The 23,139-nt window shown below is 42.5% G+C and overlaps 1 protein-coding gene across 3 annotated transcripts in view; it reads left to right on the forward strand.

Moving 5' to 3' along the window:
* Positions 1–23,139, forward strand: part of LOC142498782 (uncharacterized) — a 137,896-nt gene that overhangs the window by 36,960 nt on the left and 77,797 nt on the right. For all 3 annotated transcript variants that reach the window (XM_075607208.1, XM_075607209.1, XM_075607211.1), the window contains exons 6-7: positions 18,636–18,751; positions 20,625–20,703. In XM_075607208.1, the coding sequence (XP_075463323.1) occupies positions 18,636–18,751; positions 20,625–20,703 (195 nt within the window). The remainder of the gene's footprint in view (positions 1–18,635; positions 18,752–20,624; positions 20,704–23,139) is intronic.

The following is a 23,139-nucleotide window of genomic DNA, read 5'->3' on the forward strand; positions in this document are numbered from 1 at the left end:
AGCTCCAAAAAGGACCAAACTGACATTTTTTGCCAGTAATTGCTATTCAGGTAGCTTCGATCTGCACATCGTGGCTTAAACACGAATATTTAGATATCAGGTGGCGAGATGGGATTCGCGATGTGTATATCAAGGTGAAATATGTCTTTTTTTTCCTGCATAGGATTGAAGCCTGCATTGCTTTCAGCTCTGGAGACACCCTGCTTCCATCGTATGTAATGAAAATACATTTACAGCCCAACTTCGTTACCTTAGTGGCAAACCGGTACGTTAATGAAGGGGTTAAATACCAGTGCCCGTTTTGTTGGTGGTAGAGGGGGTGAGTAAAGCTTGTAGGTGCCCCAGGGTGGTTAGGCCTCGCGGGAGGTGTTAACCCCTTCATTACGTTTGTGGTTACTACCGCTAAGGTAACCAAGGGGTTAACCCCTTCTGCTACCCACCCGGGAGGCCTAACCCCCGTAACCCGGGCCATTTATCACCTTCAGAGTTGCCCCTGGGTGGGTGTTTAGGCCTTCTGGGAGGGATTAACTCCTCCTTTACCATAGCTGTAGTGAATCGGCTAACCCCTCCCGCGAGGCCTAAACATCCACCCTGGGGCAACTACCCCCTTCACCCACCCCTTCTACCACCAACAACACACACAAAATTGTCATTAGGCAAATATGGTAAATAGCCCTTTTGCCCATTCAAATAAATAATACAGAGCAATAAATTTAAATACAATAAAAATACATTATTATAAAAAAAATTACACTAGCTGTTTAATCAAGTGATTGTCACTGTGATCATCTATGCCCTCAACGGGACATACTACCTATACCCTCTACCCCCAATAACCCCCACCCTCAACACATGCATAATAGGACATTTGCCAATTACTGTATATCTATATAATAGCGCATTTGCCAATAAAAAATAAAACATTATCCCGTAAACATATAGTAAATAAAAGTAGTACTTACCCCTGCCAGGATGAAGGGCGTCCTTGTCCTCTTTCATTGCACCAACAGTAAAAAAAAAACTAGCCTCTGACCTTTAACCCTTTAATAACCTTAACGGTTATTAACCCCTATGGTAATGAAGGAGTTAACCCCCACGCCTGATAAGTTTGATAATAGAGTCAATGACATCACACTAATCCTATGGTGTAGCAGGTAAAGAATCGGTACTAGTGTATGAAGGGTCATGGTTTCGATTCCTGCATGGTATGCTAAAATTATTTGTGTGTGTCCGTTAACAATAAAGCATTGAATGGTATATAAAAAAAAAAAAAACATTGGAGATGTGCGCCACTCACACATACACACATACACACACACACTCACTCACACATATACACACACACACACAGAGTCTGTTTTCCGGCAAACGGCTTATGCAACGCCGCATAATGCAGACCGCTGGACACATTATCTGACGTCGGAAATGCTAAACTTCCGCGGATTAACATGGACCCGTAATCCGGCGGTCTGTTATCCAACGGCAGTTTGTGATACCCTACAGACAACCTCTGGCTCTTAAACATTGTGTCTACACTTGGGTGTCGGGCTATATTTGCTCACTGACACTATTGGGTTATATTCTGTCTGCGTCATTTTTTCGAGCGAGTTACGTGACACTAGTTATCTATCCAGACGGTCTCTTTATTTTATTATACTAGTAAAGGTTACTGTTTTAAACTCGATTCAGTCATCATTTTGTAAGGTGCGCTCCGTTACAAGGGTTTCCTCTTCTCACCCTGTGCCTGCACAGGTCACTTATCTGTATCCAACACGCACCCCAGGCAGCCGACTCCTATCTCCACACTCGCTATCAAGTGACTGGGCAGGGTATCCCATACCCCTTTATCTGAATACCCTTTGTACACAAATGTCCTACAATGAGGTAACAACATGCCAAACCAACCGATATGGCCGTGATCGTATCGGAGATACCTGAATAGGCTCCTTAGAGTGATCAAGAGGATCCAGACCCTGACAGTTCGCCTTATTTTGATACATAAAGTATTCCTTCCAAGTTTGGTGCTTCCAGGCCCTATAGTTTGGGAGTGCATAATGACACACACACACAGACAAACGTGAAACATATCTGAGATAAATGCAATGCTTTTTTACTGTCTCAATATTGCCGCAGCAGGGAGGCTTGGGTAAATAACCCCTGCATACTCCGTCATGTCTGCGTATGGAGGGATGCATTGCAGGTTTTCTGGCAGCAAAAGGTTAAAGCGCTGTCTCCTCGCCCTATATAATCTTCATCATCCCCTCAGAAGTTGGCGTGGTGTCAACGCTCCGTAATCTCAGCTGCCATTTAACTGTCAGCCGACTTCTTTCCGTGACGGCTGATGTGCCGTCCTGTGCACTTCCCATTTGTAATCCTGCCATGATTGATTGTGGCGATTGCAGAGGAAATTATGTTACCCTGGAATTTATGAATAAGCAATGAAGTGGCGACTACTGTATTACAGTGACATTCCTCAAGCCCCGTCGCCGTGACTCAATGATTAACCTCTTTGCTGCTAGAGAGCCAATTTCCGATCAGCCTTGCACCTGCCGCCTCTATAGGGCCTGGGTTTTAACCCTTTAAGTGCCACGGCCACTCCTATCTCGCGACCGCTTCTCCAAAGAGGTCATGGAATTGCTCCGTCATTGATGATGGAACGGAAAGGGGAGGCGTCATCCCCCTTCCATTTCTAATCAGTGTAGATCATGCTCCATATGAGCGCCCAACGCCGTCTCCATAGCCCAACGAGCCACTATTTTTTTAATTGTAGCTACTACGTCATGGGGACACCTGGAGTGCCACACCCCATGACGTAGTAGCTACATCATGGGGAACCCAAAGGGTTAAGCAGCGAATTGAAGGAACTTGGGTACATTGAACAGACATTTCTCAGGCAGGGTGAGTAACCTCCACTCTGATGTAGCCATTTATTAGAAGAGTTAAAAGGAGAGAAATGTCACTTCGCTCCTCCCTACTTCCTTCTATTGCAGGAGCGGCCAACTGCAGTCCTCAAGGGCCACCAACAAATCAGGTTGTAAGGATAACCCAGTACCAGGGAGTCTGTCCTGCGCTTCTGTGTGTTACACAAGTGTGGATAGATGTCAGACACTGGAGTTTGGCATGAGGGAGCTACGCAGGGCCACAGAATTGACCGGTGCAGGGGGATACCAATATTACCTCACCTGCTCCTCCGGTCTGGGACCCACTCTCCTCGCCTGCTCCTGCGTGCCGCCGTCAAGGACGTCAAGGAAGTGGAAGAAGTTCGGCGCAACTGCGCATGTCTGAAAATGAAGCTCCCGGATGTCTCTTCAAAAAAACTTTATTAAGCACACACAAGGGCTACACCAAGGTCTCCCCCTCAACGCGTTTCACCCTTACACTCCGAGACGAAGCCCTCTGTGTAAGGGTGAAACGCGTTGAGGGGGAGACCTTGGTGTAGCCCTTGTGTGTGCTTAATAAAGTTTTTTTGAAGAGACATCCGGGAGCTTCATTTTCAGACATGCGCAGTTGCGCCGAACTTCTTCCACTTCCTATAAGGATAACCCTGCTTCAGCACAGGTGACTCAAATCAGTTGGTCACTCCTGTTCTATTGCTTTGGATAATCATGTGAAAGCAGCACTCTGCTCCGGGTAATTCTTCCTTTTTATTCTTATCCATTTTAACATGGATCCCTGTACCTTTTATAGAGTTCCATGTTAAAATGGATAAGAAGTAAAAAGTGACACACTGTGAATGCTAATTTGCATGTCATTACCCAGAATCCTTGGCGGAAGTGGAAGCATTGTACAGATGTAGCCGACGTTACTGCTCTCTTGGGTGCGTTGCAGCGGCGGACACACAACGCGTGCTAGCAGGTGCATTAACACCTGTTACATCTATATTTTGAGTGACTATGGGCAAATGAAGGTTGGTGGACCTGTCTGAGACGTGAATCTGCTCATAAGTGTGCTCCTCGTTAGTCTGCCATTTTTTACACAATTTTAAGCCGCTCTTCTCATTCTGGACCTTGTTTGGAGCATCATCGTGTTATTTTAATTTATTAACACATTCACCTTTTACAGTGCCGGTGGCACCTGAAATGGAAGTGGAGACGGCTGCTCTAGAAAACGAGCACGTGCCCATGACGTTCTTGGTACGTTATAAGCCCACTGCTTGTGCTGTATCACACAGACTTGGATCCAAATACATTTTATTAAGAGATGTCAAGTCTAGAAAACGTTGTTTTTTTTATTAGTTCTTTATTTTTTGAAAGGGTATCTGTATCTTGCGATATACTGCCGGACTGTCACATGCCGAGCCTTTTCCAACAAGGAGAAACTCCCCTTGACTATTCTTGCACCTGGGATACAAAAACATGGCAGATCCAATCAGGTGTAGCTTTAATTCCAATCCGATGATGTCACTGCCCTTACTTATGAGGATGAGATAAGCAGCGGATTCTCCCTGATACAGCAGCAATCTTTAGCTGCCATACATAGGGTGTTGGAAAAAAGCTGTTAATAAATATAGGGTATCACTTGGAATGGCATTTATATTGTTTTTGTGCAAAGTAAATTTGGGGCAGGATTGCAGCTTTAAAACCAAAAGGTCATGGGCTACATTTACTAAATGGTGCTAATCCATAGGACACATTACTTGCCTCAGTACAGTGTCTTGTGGCCTAGCATTGCTTGGTAAATATGGCACTGTATGTTAATGTAATCTGTAAGAAAAAGATGAGTATCATAAGGCCGTCCACTATATATGTTACTCTGTGTCAGTGCCAAAGGGTGGACAGACTCTATAAATCATAAGGTCCCTTCTGTCCCCTTGTAACTTTATTACCAGATAATTGCAGATGTGAGCGGGAGCAAACTCAATGAGCTATTTGTCCTTTTAGCCTCTATGTTATATTGATGGCATCATGCAGGGGCCCCAGGACATGACTTCAGCAGACGAATGACCACGGAGAAAAAAATCAAACCACTTGGCATCAGAGACAAACACGGAAATATATCACAATTCTGTCCGCATGACAATAAATACAGCAACAGTGTCAGTTTGCCAGAAAAGAGAGATCTGCTAAAAGGATGGGTACCTCACAATCTGCTGCAGTCGCCATCCATCTCCGCGCAGATCACACTTATTGCTGCCAAAAGACGTGCAGCTTTTTGCCGTTTCACTTACTACTTTTTATTTAAAGGAAGAAACGTTTTTTTTTTTCCTTCTGGTTTTCACATAGGATCACAGACTAATCCGTCCGTCATTCTGTGCTGCCCATTATTAAAAGTGTGGACAGCCATACATAGGGAAGACACCGCTACTTTTCCGCAGACCCATTGCAGAACACATTGTGGCAATATTCTGGGGCAAAAAAATTGTTGACAAATTAGGGTTACAACAAAAAAACAAAGAAGCCCAAAACTACATCCAATATGACAAAAATATACAGTGAAATGCCTATCTATCTCTTGAAAAAAGGGTAATTTAGTTAAACCCTTTGGCCAAAGTATTTTAAGCCTGCAAGCCACTTCAAGGCATGACCAAATTTGCAGGTCCTAACACTAACTGATTAAAATTCATCTTTACCTCTATAGTTATTGGAAGAATGATCGCATTGGACTGTCCCAACCAGCTGCATGAAAGAACTGCTTACTTGTAGGGGTGAGCTTAAACCCTGGGAGGGAGGAGCCACTAACCTCCAAAACAGCTGAGATCAGCTGGACAAATTTAATAAACACACAGATACCCAGCAAGCTCTAAGAAACCCCAACAATTACCATATAATATATATATGTATATAAGTGTCAATTGGAGTGCTACTGGGCATGGCTAAATGTATATGTAATGGTGTTTCCCCCACCCAATCGCTGATAGGGGCCATTACAGGGTGCGTGGTGCATATACCTGCTGGCAACAGGAGGGCTGAGTCGTCCGCCAATGGTAGTGGGGACACAGGAACAGGCTTCTGGGGTTCATACCCTACATATCTTCTTAGCAGTGCAGCGCCTCCATCTGCCGTAGGCTCCAGGAACTGAAGGTGATCTCCCATGGTAGAACTTATTACCTCTTCCCCCAGTAAGGTCACGCACCAGGCAAGAGGTATATTGCAAAAGAGGAACGGGTTTATTACTACACTCTGCAGTAACAATAAAATTTTACCACTATAAAGGATATACGAAAACCAAGCCTGTTGGTTGTGAAGATTGTTGATCCTCACGGTGGGCTTGAAAACAAAGAGAAAGCACAACACATAGCGTAATACTGTTGAAACATTAAACAAACAACATATAAGACAACATATAACAGCTGAATACTGAAATGGTATTTTTAGGACAATAAAATCATTTAATAACAATTAATATTTACTATAATGCACAATTTGCATGGACACATAGATTTAAGCAATTAAAAATCTGAATAGGTGGTTCAACTGCTCCGTAGCACCAATGTTGATGATAGCAATGCCTACTCACCAGATGGAATAGGTTTGCAGGCAGTGGATATTTTAGAGAGTATCCCCTCTCATCTGTGTGCTGCTCTCTGCTTAGCTGGCTTCTCTGTCGGCTCGTGGGTGCAGCTCATCAGCAGGGACTCCTGCAGCTCCAGGAAGCACGTCTGAGCAGATGGAACTCAGCTGCAGCTGATTCAGCACAATGTCAGCCACGGACCACCGTGAGCTAGTCTATCTGCTGCTCACTGCTAGCTGGCGTCTCTATCCGCTCGTGGACGCAACTTGTCAGCAGGTACTCCTGCAGGGCGCCAAGCAGGGCGCTTGAATAATGGAAAACCGCAACAGCTGGTTCAACTCGTCGGCGGCTATAAGAGATGGTTAGCTGGCAGCTCACGTTGATTCACCGATGTACGGGGGTACTACACCAATGTGTGCGGGGCTTGAACCTCCACCCTAAGGTGGAGGTTCAAGCCCCGCACACATTGGTGTAGTACCCCCGTACATCGGTGAATCAACGTGAGCTGCCAGCTAACCATCTCTTATAGCCGCCGACGAGTTGAACCAGCTGTTGCGGTTTTCCATTATTCAAGCGCCCTGCTTGGCGCCCTGCAGGAGTACCTGCTGACAAGTTGCGTCCACGAGCGGATAGAGACGCCAGCTAGCAGTGAGCAGCAGATAGACTAGCTCACGGTGGTCCGTGGCTGACATTGTGCTGAATCAGCTGCAGCTGAGTTCCATCTGCTCAGACGTGCTTCCTGGAGCTGCAGGAGTCCCTGCTGATGAGCTGCACCCACGAGCCGACAGAGAAGCCAGCTAAGCAGAGAGCAGCACACAGATGAGAGGGGATACTCTCTAAAATATCCACTGCCTGCAAACCTATTCCATCTGGTGAGTAGGCATTGCTATCATCAACATTGGTGCTACGGAGCAGTTGAACCACCTATTCAGATTTTTAATTGCTTAAATCTATGTGTCCATGCAAATTGTGCATTATAGTAAATATTAATTGTTATTAAATGATTTTATTGTCCTAAAAATACCATTTCAGTATTCAGCTGTTATATGTTGTCTTATATGTTGTTTGTTTAATGTTTCAACAGTATTACGCTATGTGTTGTGCTTTCTCTTTGTTTTCAAGCCCACCGTGAGGATCAACAATCTTCACAACCAACAGGCTTGGTTTTCGTATATCCTTTATAGTGGTAAAATTTTATAGGCGCCCACGGAACTATTCCCTGTCCATACTGTTTTCCTGACCAGGGGGTCAGGCTTTGTGTCCTAGGCAGCCCCTTATGTATAGTTTTAATTAATATATAAGGTAATAGTTACTACACCACACACATTGCGGTTAGCGCTACCTGTTTTGTTGTTTACTCTGCAGTAACAGTTACACAGCAGTCTTCTGCCGGATGCAGTCTGTCAGGTCAGCTATCACTTAAGATGGTCCCTGGACCGTCACTACAGGCCAAGGGCACCCGCAGCCATCCTAGCTGTTCCCCACCTCCCTAGCAGAGGTAAGGTCCACACACTCTCCCCCGGAGGGAAGAGCACATGGGAAGGCCCCAATTTCAGGCTCCCAGACGTGTGACCTGCCTTCCTAAGAGGGAAGGAACAACCTGTCACTTTAGAGCGGTCCTGCCCTTAAGTACAGCCAGAAGGCGGGCACCCCGTTGTCCCAGACAACAGGATATACCACCCCCTGCTGTCACTCAAGTGCAGTACCAAAGGTGAGGGGGAAAACCCCATACTAACTACTGGCAAGGCCTGCTTATACCAGTACTTGCTGCCAGGAGGGAAGCAAACTAGTAGCCACAGATGGCATGGCTACATATACAACAAAAAACAAAGAAGCCCAATGCTACATCCATTAGGACAAAAATATACCGTGAAATACCTATATATTCTCTTGAAAAAAGGGTAATTTAGTTAAACCCTTTAGTTGACCCCGCGGTGTCATTTGACGCTAGGTTGCCATGACGCGTCTCCAGAAGTCGTCTGAGCCAATGAAAGTGTTTAGTTTAGTTTACAGAGGTCTTCGCCGCTTCCCCGGCATTTAATCTAAGTGCCTTCGGGAAGTGCGTGGGGCCTCTGTAACCCCCGCGCCCCCCGCAGACAATCTCGCGTCCCCCAGTTTGCGCACCCCTGAAATAGATTCTAAACTCTATGGGACAGGAAACTGTGCCTGCACAAATTCTATGTACAGCACTGCATGCAGTGTCAGCGCTATACAAGAAAGAACAATTATTATTATAGCTGAGTGAGACCATTATTTCTTTTTCTGGACGATCAATTAACATAAGCAATCTGTTCTATACTCATTATTTGCCATTTGAAAGCAAAGGAATTTTGGTTTCTATGCTATTTTCCGGGAGATTTCCACAAGCAATCCAAAAAAGCTAAATATATTTAAAAATTGTGATTTTTTTTTCTGTATGTCCCCCCTCCCCTCCCCAAATAAATGTCTGTGGAGCAATTTTGACGCCCTCTCCAGCACTGAAGAAGTAAACACTCAACTTTAGCTGTCCCGAGGTGACATGGATCCACATTTGCATTGTAACCGCATCTCCGTGATCAATTAACTGTCTGTTCCAATTAGCAAAGCAAGAAATCACCAGGCGTCCCAGCCTGAAGGTGTCCTTGGAATGTGCCGTCACATGTTACAAGCTCCCTCTACGAGCTCGTTGCCACTGTGGCCGAGTATTTGCTGCCCAGTCCTCCTGGGATACGCTAGCCGCTATTGTTGTACAGTACCTAATGAACGGCATTCGTTAGCAGGCAGAGGGGAGCGCTGCTGGCTTTTCATTATGAAGTGACTGGTGACTGACTGGTGACAAGGTGAGGGACGTGATGGATTGGGACCATGGATGAAATGAAATGAGCCCACCACTGCAACAACGTGTGACTTCACGAGGTCACCTCCCCCTGGGTTCAGATGCTCTATTAACTCTTAATGCAACCCTGAGCTTTATTGAGTCCCTTATACATCTTGATATGTAGGTGCGCCTGCAGTATTTCCGGCTGCGTAGCGTAAAAATGTGTGTTAGTTTATACACTTTTGGATGTCACTTTTTTGGCGTTTTCTTTTTTGGCACAATCACTAATGTATTATTTTTCCAGGACGGTTGGATTGATTGTTTTTTTTTTCTGCGAGCGGGAAAACATGCTTTAACGATATGTTATTGTTTTTCGAGGATACAGCGTTACTATTAGTGATGTCTCTCACTCCAAGAGGGATCTGGGGTGCTAGTGAATGTGGCGTCCAACTGGAAATTACGTTCGGTTTATCCATTTATCTCTTTTAACCAGAACTCTAAGATGATTGAACACTGGTGGTTTTACCGTTAAAACCAAAAAAAATGGAATCCACACATAGGCTTCGTTATAAAATCTTCTCTTGTTATATTGTTATATTATTGTGATGCAGAAATATTGATGTCAAATTAGTTTTTCCTGAGCCACTGGTTTAGCCACCTGTGCTGAAGCAGGGATATCCTTAAAACCTGACCTGTTGGGAGGTCTTGAGGACTGGAGTTGAGAACCCTTGGCTTAAGGGGTTAATGAATAGAAGGGCTCACCAGGTTATGCCCCTCCCACTTTGGCTTGTCACCAGTGATCAGTGGGAGCATGCAGGTAAATATAGCCACGCCCATATCCCAGAGTTCAGCTAGTCAGAGCTTGAACTGAGGTTCTCAAGTAAGTCCTGTAAGTAGGTTTGTCTTTCTAGTCTGCAGCTAGTTATGCCAGGTCGTCTCACTGTTTATTATCTTAAAGTTAGTAACATGCCCTGTTCTTAAGTCAGCACCTCAGTAGAGGATCAGGAAGCTCTAAGGGTTGCCCGCACTGTAACCTGAATTTATGTTGAATCGGCCCAGCCGGAAGGCTCTTCCTTAGTGCATCACTGTCTTCATGCAAGATGTTACCACTCCATCCTTTGCTATGGGCAACTAAGATAAGTACCTTCTCTGGATGGGACCGGAACCTACTAGAGGATGATTCCCTAAAGCATATATTTTGCCACGTGTTGTTGTATCATCTTATCTCTGTCACTGTATGTGAAGTGCTTTTGCAATAAACATGCCTTTGGTTTTATAAAAGTTCCTGGCACCCATCTCTATTCCATACTTTCATCTATGCCCAGTCAGCACCAACCCAGCACCCTATTAGAAGGCCTGAGAGACTGAGCATGTACATACAATTTCTGTAACTACCAGATATGACACCCTTTGGTAGCCAGGGAAGGGGGTTTGATAAAGCTGGCCACCATTGTGGATTTCTTCTGACCTGTGCCCAAGGCATAACTGCAACGTTCTTTTCCAAGTCCCACGGAGTGTGGCCTGCACGTTTTGGACACATTATCTCAGGGGTACAGTTTTTCTAATGCACTGTAGTTATTTAACTGACCCTACAATACATTGCTGCCAATTGTAGCAGCACACCTGGCCATACCCTCCTGCCAGGGTTGCCACCACTCCGGGTTTGCCCCGGAGACTATGGGTTTCGGCTACGTATCTCCGGGCTACAGGTCGTCTCCCGGCATCTCCTTGCATCTCCCCCTGCAAATCCCGTCAACATGGCTGCACGACATCAAACGGAGCTGGGTTGCCCTGACAACGGGATGCTACATGACGTTACGGCATCACGTGACACCTGTTTCCATTACAACAGGACGCTGCGTGACATTGCGGCGTCACGCTGCGTCACGTTGCCATGACAATGGGGACGTCACGTGACGCCTCGGCGCCATAAGTCTTACCATTGTCATGACAACGGGGCGCCATTTGACGTCGCGGAGCCATGCTGACTGGACCTTGCAGGGGGAGATGATGCCTGGAGACGCCGCCACCGGTAAGAGAAATAAATATATAAATAAGATACATAAATGTAAAAATGTTTATTGCAAAAAGTCTCCGGGTTAGCCTTCATCAGAAGAAAGGCAACCCTGCCTTCTGCCCCCACATATCATCCCATGTCTGCACGCAAGATATTCGAGATTTGATGAGGTGACAACTTTAAAAAAATTTGTCTGCATCGAAGACTGTTTGCATCACATCAAAGGCTAGTTTCTTAACTCGTACTTGCCAGAGCAGGAGCTTTTAGCAGCTAAAGGGTTAATCACAAGCCTACTCTGTCTCACTGGTTTAATTTACATTTCCTAAACTAAACATACGGACAAAGAGAACTCCGGTCACCGCCGCAAGGTAGATCGAAAAAAAGAGGGTCTGTTATTTAGCAATCAAGTGAAATTGTCACCATCTAATTGACCTAACCAACTTCATCAATTCCAATTATATGGCAACCAGAGGCATTTAATGTTAGGTAGGGCAAGCTAATTAAATTGCAATAAATATTAGTTTGCATTCTAGTAACAGCCAGCATCTAATGAATTAACTGCTAATAGCTCATTTATTAAATGCCAATTACATGCTGGTTGCAGACAATTTGAAAGTAATAGGAAAACTTTGTCTCCTTTTATAAGAAATGTCCTCCAACTTTGTCCTGCCGTGGGTTTTATTTCATTAACTGATGCGTGGCTGGTAGCTGGTGGTGACTCACGGAGTTGAGCCAGGCTGCATGGCTGTCACCTGTGAAAACACTCAGGTGACGTTTTTAAAGTCTCCTACATACCAAGGTTGATGCAAAAATTAGCACTAGATGTAGCTAAAAAAAATAAATGAATAACGTCTTTCTTTGATACATCTGATGCTGTTTATTGTACATGTTTTGCACGCCGGGAAATTTGGTTAGAACCTTTTTTTTTCCACTCCATGTTTCATACATTTGTTGCTCATTGCTTATTTATTCTATAGTATGTATATTATTTGGCACGACGCTTTGCAAACACACTCATCCCAGAGAGGCAAAACCTTGGCCACGTTCATTTACCAAAGAACAAAATCCAATTGGGTTCAAAAGGAATGCTTTTTATTCCATAAATCCGGTGTCATTTCATTGGCCCAGTTTGGCAGGCGGGGGAGTTTGAGAAATGATCATTTAAAGGTTTAAAGTTAGAGTCGGTGCCAAAATGATTAAAAAATAACGAGATATATAAGAAATGCTCAATTATCGCTATCGCATTGAATTAGAAAATAATGTTTTGAATATCGTTGCTGTTGTATACTTCATGGCAAAATACTCCCCTGAAATTGTCCTTTAGGAAAACATTGACATTTTGATGGTGTAATATTTTTATTCACAGTATAACATGTTTTACCAGGAAGTAATTCATTGAGCGTTACCTCTCGTTTTCAAGCACTGGGCACAGAGTTGCGGTGACAATGCAGTACATGGTTGCATTAAATGGACAGAGGTTATACATTCAATTTATATAGACATGTCATGGACCGTTAGCGATAATATATGTTATGGGCGTATGTAACCGTTACTGTACAGAAGAAAAGAGGCGAAGCAGGGCACTGCAGATTTAAATAAAGTGAATTTGGAATGCCCTTCCCCTCAATACCTCACCCGCACCCTCTCTATCCACCTTTAAGACCCACTTTCTTAAAGAAGCATATGAGTAGCAACGTAAATATTTTACTATACACGATACATAAAGCTTGGCCCCCTGCAGACGCACTTACCAGAACGCCCTCCTACTGTTTCTGTACGTTCTCCCTACCTACCAATTAGACTGTAAGCTCCTCGGGGCAGGGACTCCTCTTCCTTAATGTCACTCTTATGTCTGAAGCACTTATTCCCATGATCTGTTATTTATATTATTTGTTATTTATATGATTACCACGTGTATTACTACTGTGAAGCGCTATGTACATTAATGGCGCTATATAAATAAAGACATACAATACAATCTATTAGCCAGTTGATCGACGTTTCGGCCTTTCTCAAGAATTAATGGCATAATAATCATTATGCCATTCTTGAGAAAGGCCAACATAGGCCGAAACGTCGATCAACTGGCTAATAAATTCACTTTATTTAAATCCGCAGTGCCCTGTTTCGCCTCTTTTCTTCCATACTTACTTGGAATATTGCACAGGTCTTCCCTTTGTGTGGTGAGCATTCCCTTATCTATATTATACAGTAACTGTACAGACAAGATTAAAATGTGAGACAGCTGAAGTCTTGAAAGAACTTAAAGATGTAGAGCTGGTTGGGTCAAGACAAGCTCAGAGCTGACCCTTTGACTGATATGTAAGAAACGAAGATAAATAACATCAATTGACGTTAAAATAAGCAAACCCCTTTGGTTTTCACATTACGGAAACAACAAAAGGAAAAATAACAGGATTTTGATGAAATGACGAGGAAACAAAATGAAAGGTACTCAGTCAATAAAAAGGTATATCAATAAATAAAACACAGGAATTAACAAGACAGGTATAAACAGGCAACCTCTGATGAAGGTCTGATTTATGGCCGAAACATCGGTGTTATGGGCGGCTGTCTCTATTGACAGTAAAACTTCTCTATACAGTGCCCAGCCTCTTTGCAGTTTTACTTCACATTGTTTGGTCGGATGCTAAGAGACTTTCGACTTGTTGTGTTGGAGGTACCTTCATTTTCTACCTTTTTGATATTTTATTGTTCTCATTTTTTATTTTTATGAGTTCCGTGTCTTACTCTATTATGTTAGGACACAGAAGTGAAACATAAACACAAGTAATCATTTATTAAGTGAGAGTCACATGATTCACATATGTGCTCATGAAGCACTTTTTTTTTCCAGTTAATTAAGGCAGGTCTGTGAAATCTGTTGCAAATTAGTTTGATTGCAAGCACAGAGAGCTTTACCTTTGTGTTTGCAAAGTGCACCTTCGCACTGTGGAACTCATTTATTGTGTATGTAACAACAGAGGAAATTAATTCAGATGCTTGCAGGCACCCTGAGCTATTTCTGTTTTTAATGGGGGATGGTCACCAATAGATTATTGTTACGTACGGCACACCTGTGAGCACGTGACCTGCATATGGGACAAGGGTTAATACACAGCTCGCTAGCTGCCCCACTTTTCACCACCGCAAAGGTCTCTCAAATGAACAATTTCTCCTTTCAATCCGTCCCCATATACCATCTGTCACGAACAGCACACTATTGAGCAGGCGACTTAGATATGCAACCAGGGTTAATGCACATGGCTACTCTTGCCAACTCACCTTTCTTCTGGAAAAGGTACCTTAAATTAATTAATATTGACCCCTTACTCGATTACAAACATATCTATCCACTTCCACCACCCAAGAAATATGCAAAAATATATAAATATATAATTATATATATTTGCCAGGGTCTCCGGTCCCTGTTTGTTAAAGAAAACCTATGCACTTAACACACAAAAATCTGTCCAAAAATGTACTTTATTCTCTAGAAAGCGTGCAACCAGTTCAATCAGAGCCCAAAGCATCACTTCTTAAAGTTTGGCTTTAATATACTGTACATAAAGACAGTGCTTAGATTACATAAAAAGATTATTACAAGAACATACAGTTATCATAAATGCAGAACAGTTTCTTAAAATAAAAGGATAAAACAAACAGAAATCCCTATACAGTACGTTACCATATGTCATAGGTCCTGTCCCAGAGAGGTCACTGGAGTAGAAGAGAATTCACGTGTTCTGATCTCAAAATACACCTTTGTTGAATTCTGATTTTCTATTCAAACATGCCAACATTTATGCCCAAACCTTCTTGCATTGAAACACACATAAGACCCACCCCTGTTTTAAAGTAGCGACTTGGTTGACAGTTTTACGACTTAGAAGAAAAAAACAACATTTCTTGACATTTAAAGTCTGCCTAAATATATGAAAAAACTCATATCTTAATTTCTCGAATTCTTCGACAGACGCCATCTTCACGGTGATGTCTGTGTATTTCACATACATACCTACACATAAAATCTGACAGCCAACATCTATTTTTTCATGAGAAACAGATATCTGTCTTTAGCATCCCTTAATCATGAAGAGTGTGGTATGATTTGATTAGTCTTATTGCAACAATGCCAAATATGTACCTGTTATTATAAAGAATAGGTGTCATCACATGATATCCTCATTTTTAATAAAGACCTACAACTAAGTGGTAACCTGTTTCACCTCTCCCTGTGATGCACATGGGGGTATCAAGAATGTTACAGCTTTCTTTGAGGCTGACAGCCCAGGTTGTGGCTATCGTCCCTAGCCTTCTAAGCTACACATATTTCACTTTTAGTGGTCCATCAGTGATATCCCCCAATTAAGCCCTCTTTGTAGCTCAGCACAGACACAAAAAGGGTCTTGACCTGTCAAAAACACTATTTTTAAGACAAATTGTAACCACATTAACCATTAGAGCGCCAGATTGATTATAATACTTAATATTCCCTGCCATTTTTTCACACTCCTATTTGAGGAATGTGTCAAATTAAAGGAAATGTTACAAGGAACTAGCAATTTTCATCATTGCAGTAGATACAAAGTCTTTGCATAAAGTGTCAGGATGGTTTTGTCATTTCCCAATTTAAAGCAGAGCTGTAAACATTGGGATGTGACAAGTAAAACAAAGATAATTAATTGATCCATTGGAAATTATTTAAATGAATGTAATGGGGAGGATAAATAATGTAATTAATATGAATGAAAAACTGCAATATACTGAGATCAGTCATATAACATATTAAATTAATGAATTGGTTCATGTATTAATTAGTGCACCGGAAAAGGATTAGATCTTGGCAAACACAACAGATCAATTAATTAAATGAGAATGGAACACATTATTTATGGGGGAACACAACATGTTAAAATGAAAAAAAGATCGGAAGCTATTAATTGATTACTGATTAATTCAAATAATTTCACTTATGAACCCAGAAATCTGAGGTGTGATAACAAAACACACTATTATTTTGGTACTAAGGTGTCCGTGTATCGAGGCAAAACTCCTGAAATTCTGGGGCAAAAAAAAAGCTAGTTTTGCACCATTAAAAAACTGATACATGACTCCCATGTGTTATTTGTCACTGAATGCAACATGATTATTTTCCCCCTGATGAATCTGGTGCTGTTTTTGCACCAGTTCTGTATTTTGGAGACTGCAATAAATATCCCACTTTACCTGCTCACCTCTACATTTGCAAGGATGAGAGAAAATCTGCCTGTTTTCTATAGCTGGAAATGATTCCTGTTTAGAGGCTGATATGAACTCATGTGTACAATACACAGTACTCTGTCCTGCTGCTGCTGTCCAGCCTTGGTATAAATGAAGCTCCAGACTTGGAAGCATGCCGTCTACCATCCACAGTGAAAAGGCCTCGAAAAATCTTCTCCCTGGCAACTTGATGCTGCTGCTTGAAGATGCTTCTTTTATGGAAATGCTGATGCACTGGGGACTGGTAACATACAAACCCAGCCCTGACAAACCCGGTATATGATAAGGTGATTAGTTTCCTCTGCTCCCCTAGCTGCCAGACACTGCCCTCTTCACTGTTCTGGAGTTGGACACTATTAAGGTGTTGTTAGCATATACATCACAAAGCCGCCTTCTACTCTGTGAATGAAACGTCAATTGCAATTTTTTTTTACTTTTGCTTTCGTTACGTACATGATGGGAATAGTCCAATTTATTTATAATGATGATCAACAACAACAAAAAGTAAGATGCTTAGTCAAACTGTGTGGTCAGGATCATGGTCAAGATAGGCCTGCTTTAAAACTGCACCATATTGTTCTGTGTCCACATCATTATGTCTCTTACATGTAACAGTCAGGAAAGTGGACGCAAATTTACACCTGGGTGAGTTTTTGACAATAACACAGTGGGAGGCAGAATTTAAAACATCCCATTATAATGTGTGCAGCATGTAACTACAGTACTCCCCAAATGACATGCTGTAAGGAGATGATATTCCACAAGCATCGGCAGACACATTATGGCCTTTACAAAAGAATGGTCCATACAGTGTCTTCTAGTAGAGGGAGAGGTTATTTGGCATAACACTGCTTAGTTGACATGGGCCTGTATGTCAGCTGTAAGTCCCAATGTGTCCGCTACTGTAAAATACTTAAAATGCAGCCGTGGTGCAGAGCAATGTCACTGGTTCAGCCACTGTTTGGTAAGCGGAATAGCATTATACAAGGTCATTCCGGCGTTGTCAATGAGACTCCCAGAACTAATCAGGAGGTGAAACATGCATTTCGGGCTGCTGGTGTTCACATTTTATTGGTGCTTGTTCCCAGCTGGGGCAGGATACTTTCTCAGTTGACCCTAAGGGAAGTAATGTTGTCAATATGTATCTCTGACATCCTGTGAATAATCCCTGGACTTTCACTGCCATGGCATTAATGCAATACATTGCAGGCTCCTCTAGTAGTGAAGCGTTTAGTCCCTGCACAAGACATCGCTCTCCCCATGGGAACCTCATTCCTGGTGTTTCCTATTCTGTGTCCCCACCAATGGATCAGCTTTCATTTGAGTTACATAGTCATCTTCCTGAGCACACAATGGGGTTATTCCAATTTCACTGTACAAACATTGTCTTACTGGTAACATAAAAAAGATGAGTGACGATTTAACCATGTGTGCGTTTTATACTAATCACCACCTCCTCAAGATGAAATCCTACTGGTTTTTCATATATTGGAGAAGTTGTAACAAAATACATTCGTTTTTTCAGCAGTTCTTAACAATGACCAATCACTTCACTATTCTGGCAATGGAAGAGGACCTGTGGGATTACAAAGGGAAACGTAGTGATAATCTGAATTGTAAATAAAACCATAGTGCTACCCTAAACCATTTGGCACAGTGGTCCATTGTCTTTTTAAACTGGGCCCCCCAAGACTGTTTCGCATTTAGGGCCCTCATCGTGTAACAGTGCACAAATCAAAATTACTACGGCTTGGAGTTTGGGCTCCTAGAATATCACAATACAAAGTATAAAGGATTCAACATCAGTATGTATTTGATCCTTTGATAATTAATATATTAATTATCTTATTGATGCTGGGAAATTGACTTTGCTTTTTGTCATTCTCTCTCTGACCCCTTTCTCTCTGTGTGTGCCATTATATTCCCCAGTTTTGATTTGCCACTTTCTGCATCCCAGAGTGTATACTGTATGTCCTCGCAGTACCCCGTGGTTGGGAAATACCACTCATTACACTCCATCCTCTAAATATATATATATATGACTTCATAGTGTAATCTGGTCTGTTACTTGTCTTTCACGTGGCCGCCTGTCTCTTCTTCTCCATGCAGATGTGTGGCTTTGCCATATCCCTGCAGAAGCTGTGCGGGTACCTGAAGCCAAGGACACACAGTTACGTGGAGGAAGGAAGAGTCCAGCTGTACGAGTTCCTCGACTTACTCACACAGTAAGTTCCGTTTAACTTTTTTACAAAACCAGGACTGCATCATCATCATCATCATCATCATCACGCTATTATTGTCGTTTGTTTGTAAAGCGCCAACATATTCTGCTGCGCGGTACAGTTGGTGTACAGAGTGACATCAATTACATAAAGAGAATGACGCATGAGGACAAAGAAGCCCAAACAGGTACAGAGGTTAACGGGGGCCCTGTTCATGAGACGTTGGCGCACTGGAAACAGATTATTCACTGATGCTTATCCCATATATGCACATACACAGATAGATTTTACCAGATAGAGATCCAGGAAAAACGAGACAGCACACAGTCAGGGAAATCCAAAGTTGATGTATTCAGAATAAATACATAGGCACTGCATCCAACGTTTCGGTCATCATACAGTGACCTTCATCAGGGACGTGCAGTGTGTACAGGGGGTACAGTGTATGTTGTGTGTATCAGTGTGTCTATGCGTGACAGTATGTGAGATGATTTAGGTACTGTGGTTATGTGTCATCCGCGGCTGCCATTAGAAGTAGGAAGCTATACATGGCAGAGGGCATCGCTAAACCTTTCACCGCCTCTGGAAATACAAGGGTTAAACTGTGTGCTTAAAAACGTCCTCTGACACTAATCAGACACGGAGTAAGCGCAGAGAAGTGGGATTCCATTAAATCATATGGCATGCAGTGATATTGTGCACAGCAACGCAATATGTTGTGTTATTTCTCTTTTGGAAGAGGGGGGAGTAGAAAACGATACGTTTATTTCAGTGTTTCCCAACTCCAGTCCTCAGGGAACCCCAGCAGGTCAGGTCTTAAGTATATCCCTGCTCCAGCATAGGTGACTCAGTAAAAATGACTGAGCCGCTGATTGACCCACCTGTGCTGGAGCAGGGATATCCTTAAGACCTGATCTGTTGGGGATCCCTGAGGACTGGAATTGGGAAACACTGATTTATATGATGTAATTCAGTTTCCTGTATAAGCCGAGAATGTCAGTCTGTAACTGAATATCTGTCAGTCTGAATTTTGCACACAATGCCTCATGGGCTCCTTTCCCTGCCTCTCCGAACTCTTTGCTCACCCTCCGAGTCACACGCAGACCTTGCCGGGTTAGCCTTTAGTCTCACCACCACATTCCCCGGCATCCCCCCAACGCCCACTTTGATCCTTGCATTGCGTGTTCACACTCCCTTCCCCTTGCAGAATACGGCAGGTGATGCGGTACCAAGGTCGCTGCTCCGGGTCCAGCTAATGAGCTGATTAGTGCTGAGCGAAGGCATTATAGTGAGAGGATAGAAAGGAATAAAAAACTGGGGCGGTAGAAAAACGCACACATCACTAAACATTACTGTATGAACGGATCAACCTGGCTTACTCTGTAAATGACTATAAAGCTCTGTGTGGATGGATCGGGCTATGCAGGGGTTAGACACTTGTCATAGGATATTAACCTATTCACCAGAGGAATTTCACATTATGATCCATTTTTTACTAAGCAGTGCTTTTCCATAAGCTACCTTTCTGCTTCGGGTGATACTTTGCTCTCCGTTCAAGTGAGTGGCTGTAAGGTGTGTTCCGGTGCCGGAAAGTGTCTTACGGCATAGCACCACTTAGTCAATGTGGCCCTATACTACACAGTTCCTATAAACCATTTTATAATCAAATGGAAACAGCAAGATGAGAGGCAAATTAATATCATAGTTGGTATAATCCTGCCGGTTCTTTTACTTTTAGGGGCCTATCCTCCCCTGTGCAGGAATGCCATTCCGGCACTTGTTTTAGCAACCGCAACAGTGTCCCGGCAGTTCTGTAGGGTCCACACCTCCCTTCCTGCTGCAGGAGATATATTTTCTGCTGCATTTTCTCTTCCAGCTGTGAACCAAGGGAGATCTTCTCTACGAAGGATGAAAGGGTGGGAAGTACTGACAAGACCAGCAGGGGTATATACCAGGTGAGATCAGTTGTAAATTCTGCTTCCCCATTATTGATTTACAGGCTGGGGGGCATTCATTGCAATCCAGAACACAAACATAATTTTGTGTGTGTGTGTGTGTGTGTGTGTGTGTGTGTGTGTGTGTGTGTGTGTGTGTGTGTGTGTGTGTGTGTGTGTGTGTGTGTGTGTGTGTGTGTGTGTGTGTGTGTGTGTGTGTGTGTGTGTGTGTGTGTTAATACTGAGTTAAGTTATGGTGAGTAAAAAAAGTGACAAAAACCCTCCACAGGAAAGCAAATATGTAAATATAACTGTATGCTCATCTGCATGTCTTAGGCAGGTCTGCAACCCCGCCTTTCCCCATTATCACCCAGCATACAGCACTTCCACTGCAGCAAGGGATTCTGGGAAATGACATGCAAATGAGCACGCAGTGCCACTTTTTGCTTCAAAAACCATTTATAAAATGGTTCCCAATAACTTTGCTTCAAAAACCATTTATAAAATGGTTCCCAATAGGCTTAAGCTTGCTGCATGGTCACAGCTTTGAGCACAGCCAGGGTTAAGGTGCATACCCAGAAAACCACCCACAGACAGCTGTTTCGACCTTAATGGGTCTCATCAGTGTGGGGTTGATTGACTGGGTATGTATGTATATATATATATATATATATATATATATATATATATATATATATATATATATCTCAAATGGGAATATTACTGTGTGCTCATTTGCATCTCTTAGACACGTCTGCAACCCTGCCTTTCACCATTATCAACACGGTGCTTCCACTGCTGCAAGGGATTCTGGGAAATGACATGTAAATGAGCACACAGTGCCACCTTTTGCTTCAAAACCATATAACATGGTCCCCTGTAAGCTTATGCTTGCTGCATTTCACAGCTCATAGCAAAGTTACATCTCATTTGTAAGAATATTTTATGGAGGCTCATAGAGAGTGGGAAAACAGCAATATACAAGATATAAAATAGACAATATAAATATATATTTCATACCAAATTCATAAAAACCACGTGCATATAGTTACAAGTTACATAGTTACATACTGTAGTAGATGAGGTTGAAAAGACATACGTCCATCAAGTTCAACCTATGCTAAATTTAGACGACAGATCATTTATCCTATATCCCTACTTACAGTATATTGATCCAGAGGAAGGCAAACAAAAACCCCAGTGACATATCATCCAATGATATCTCATAAGGGGAAAATAAATTCCTTCCTGACTCCAAATATTGGCAATCGGATTAATTCCTGGATCAACATCCTTCCCATGTATACTTATTTGGTATATCCCTGTATACCTTTCCTTTTTAAAAAGATGTCCAACCTTTTTTTGAACATATCTATTGTATCTGCCATCACAGTCTCCATGGGTAATGAATTCCACATTTTTTACTGCAGTTACTGTAAAGAACCCTTTCCTTTGTTGCTGGTGAAATCTCCTTTTCTCCAACCTTAAGCAATGGGATGAATAATTCTTTTGAAAGCTCCTTGTACTGTCCCGAATATATCTGTATATAGTTATCATATCCCCTCTTAGACGCCTCTTTTCTAATGTAAACAAATCTAGCTTTGCTAGCCTCTCCTCATAAATCAGATTATCTAATAGTTCAGCTTAAATAGAGAATAAGGATCTTAATATGAATCATCAAGGATGCACATATGGCATGTAATACTACACACATAAATGAGACAATCCTTTATACGTCAAATATCCTATAATTACCATAACTCTGATCGATCACATAAACACTAACAGAGGCATAAAGAAGTAAAGCATAAGATCACCCAATGGGAATTGAACCAACAAGCTTGGACATTCAAGACCAAACATCATGCGCTATCTGTTTTAAAGCAACTGTGGGTAAAAATACTTGGGTGTTAAAGCTTAGCACATTGGGTGTTAAAGCTTAGCACATTGGGTGTTAAAGCTTAGCACATTGGGTGTTAAAGTTCAGTAAATCTGGGCCTTGATCTAAAACATTATTACACGGAACAACGACGGTGCAAAGCAGGCTTTCTTTCTGCATCACGGTAATGTCCATACAACACCCTCTTATCACACAAGAGGCAGCTGACCCTATTAGTTTGTTAAAGCAGTGTAGGGGAAGGGGCTTACATATTACTATATAATTCATGATTCGTGTATCCACCATTACCTCTTAAACTACCTGAAAAGGCCAAAAGTGTGCAGGCATAAGGGAGCTCTGTTTTTTATCCTGGAGCTGCTCCGTGCCGCACAACATATGAATATTAAGTACGTATTTTACACTACAAGCTGCGGTCATTTAAGGGCAGACAACAAACACCGAAGGAAAGATTTATCTCGACTGCTATGGAATTATTGGGATCGGGTAATGGAGTTTTTACTTTCGATCACATTCACACCGCAATCTGTAATGATTATTTGACTGCGGCTTGTCAATTC

This window comes from Ascaphus truei, chromosome 7 (genome assembly GCF_040206685.1).
Source record: "Ascaphus truei isolate aAscTru1 chromosome 7, aAscTru1.hap1, whole genome shotgun sequence".
Classification (NCBI taxonomy): domain Eukaryota; kingdom Metazoa; phylum Chordata; class Amphibia; order Anura; family Ascaphidae; genus Ascaphus; species Ascaphus truei.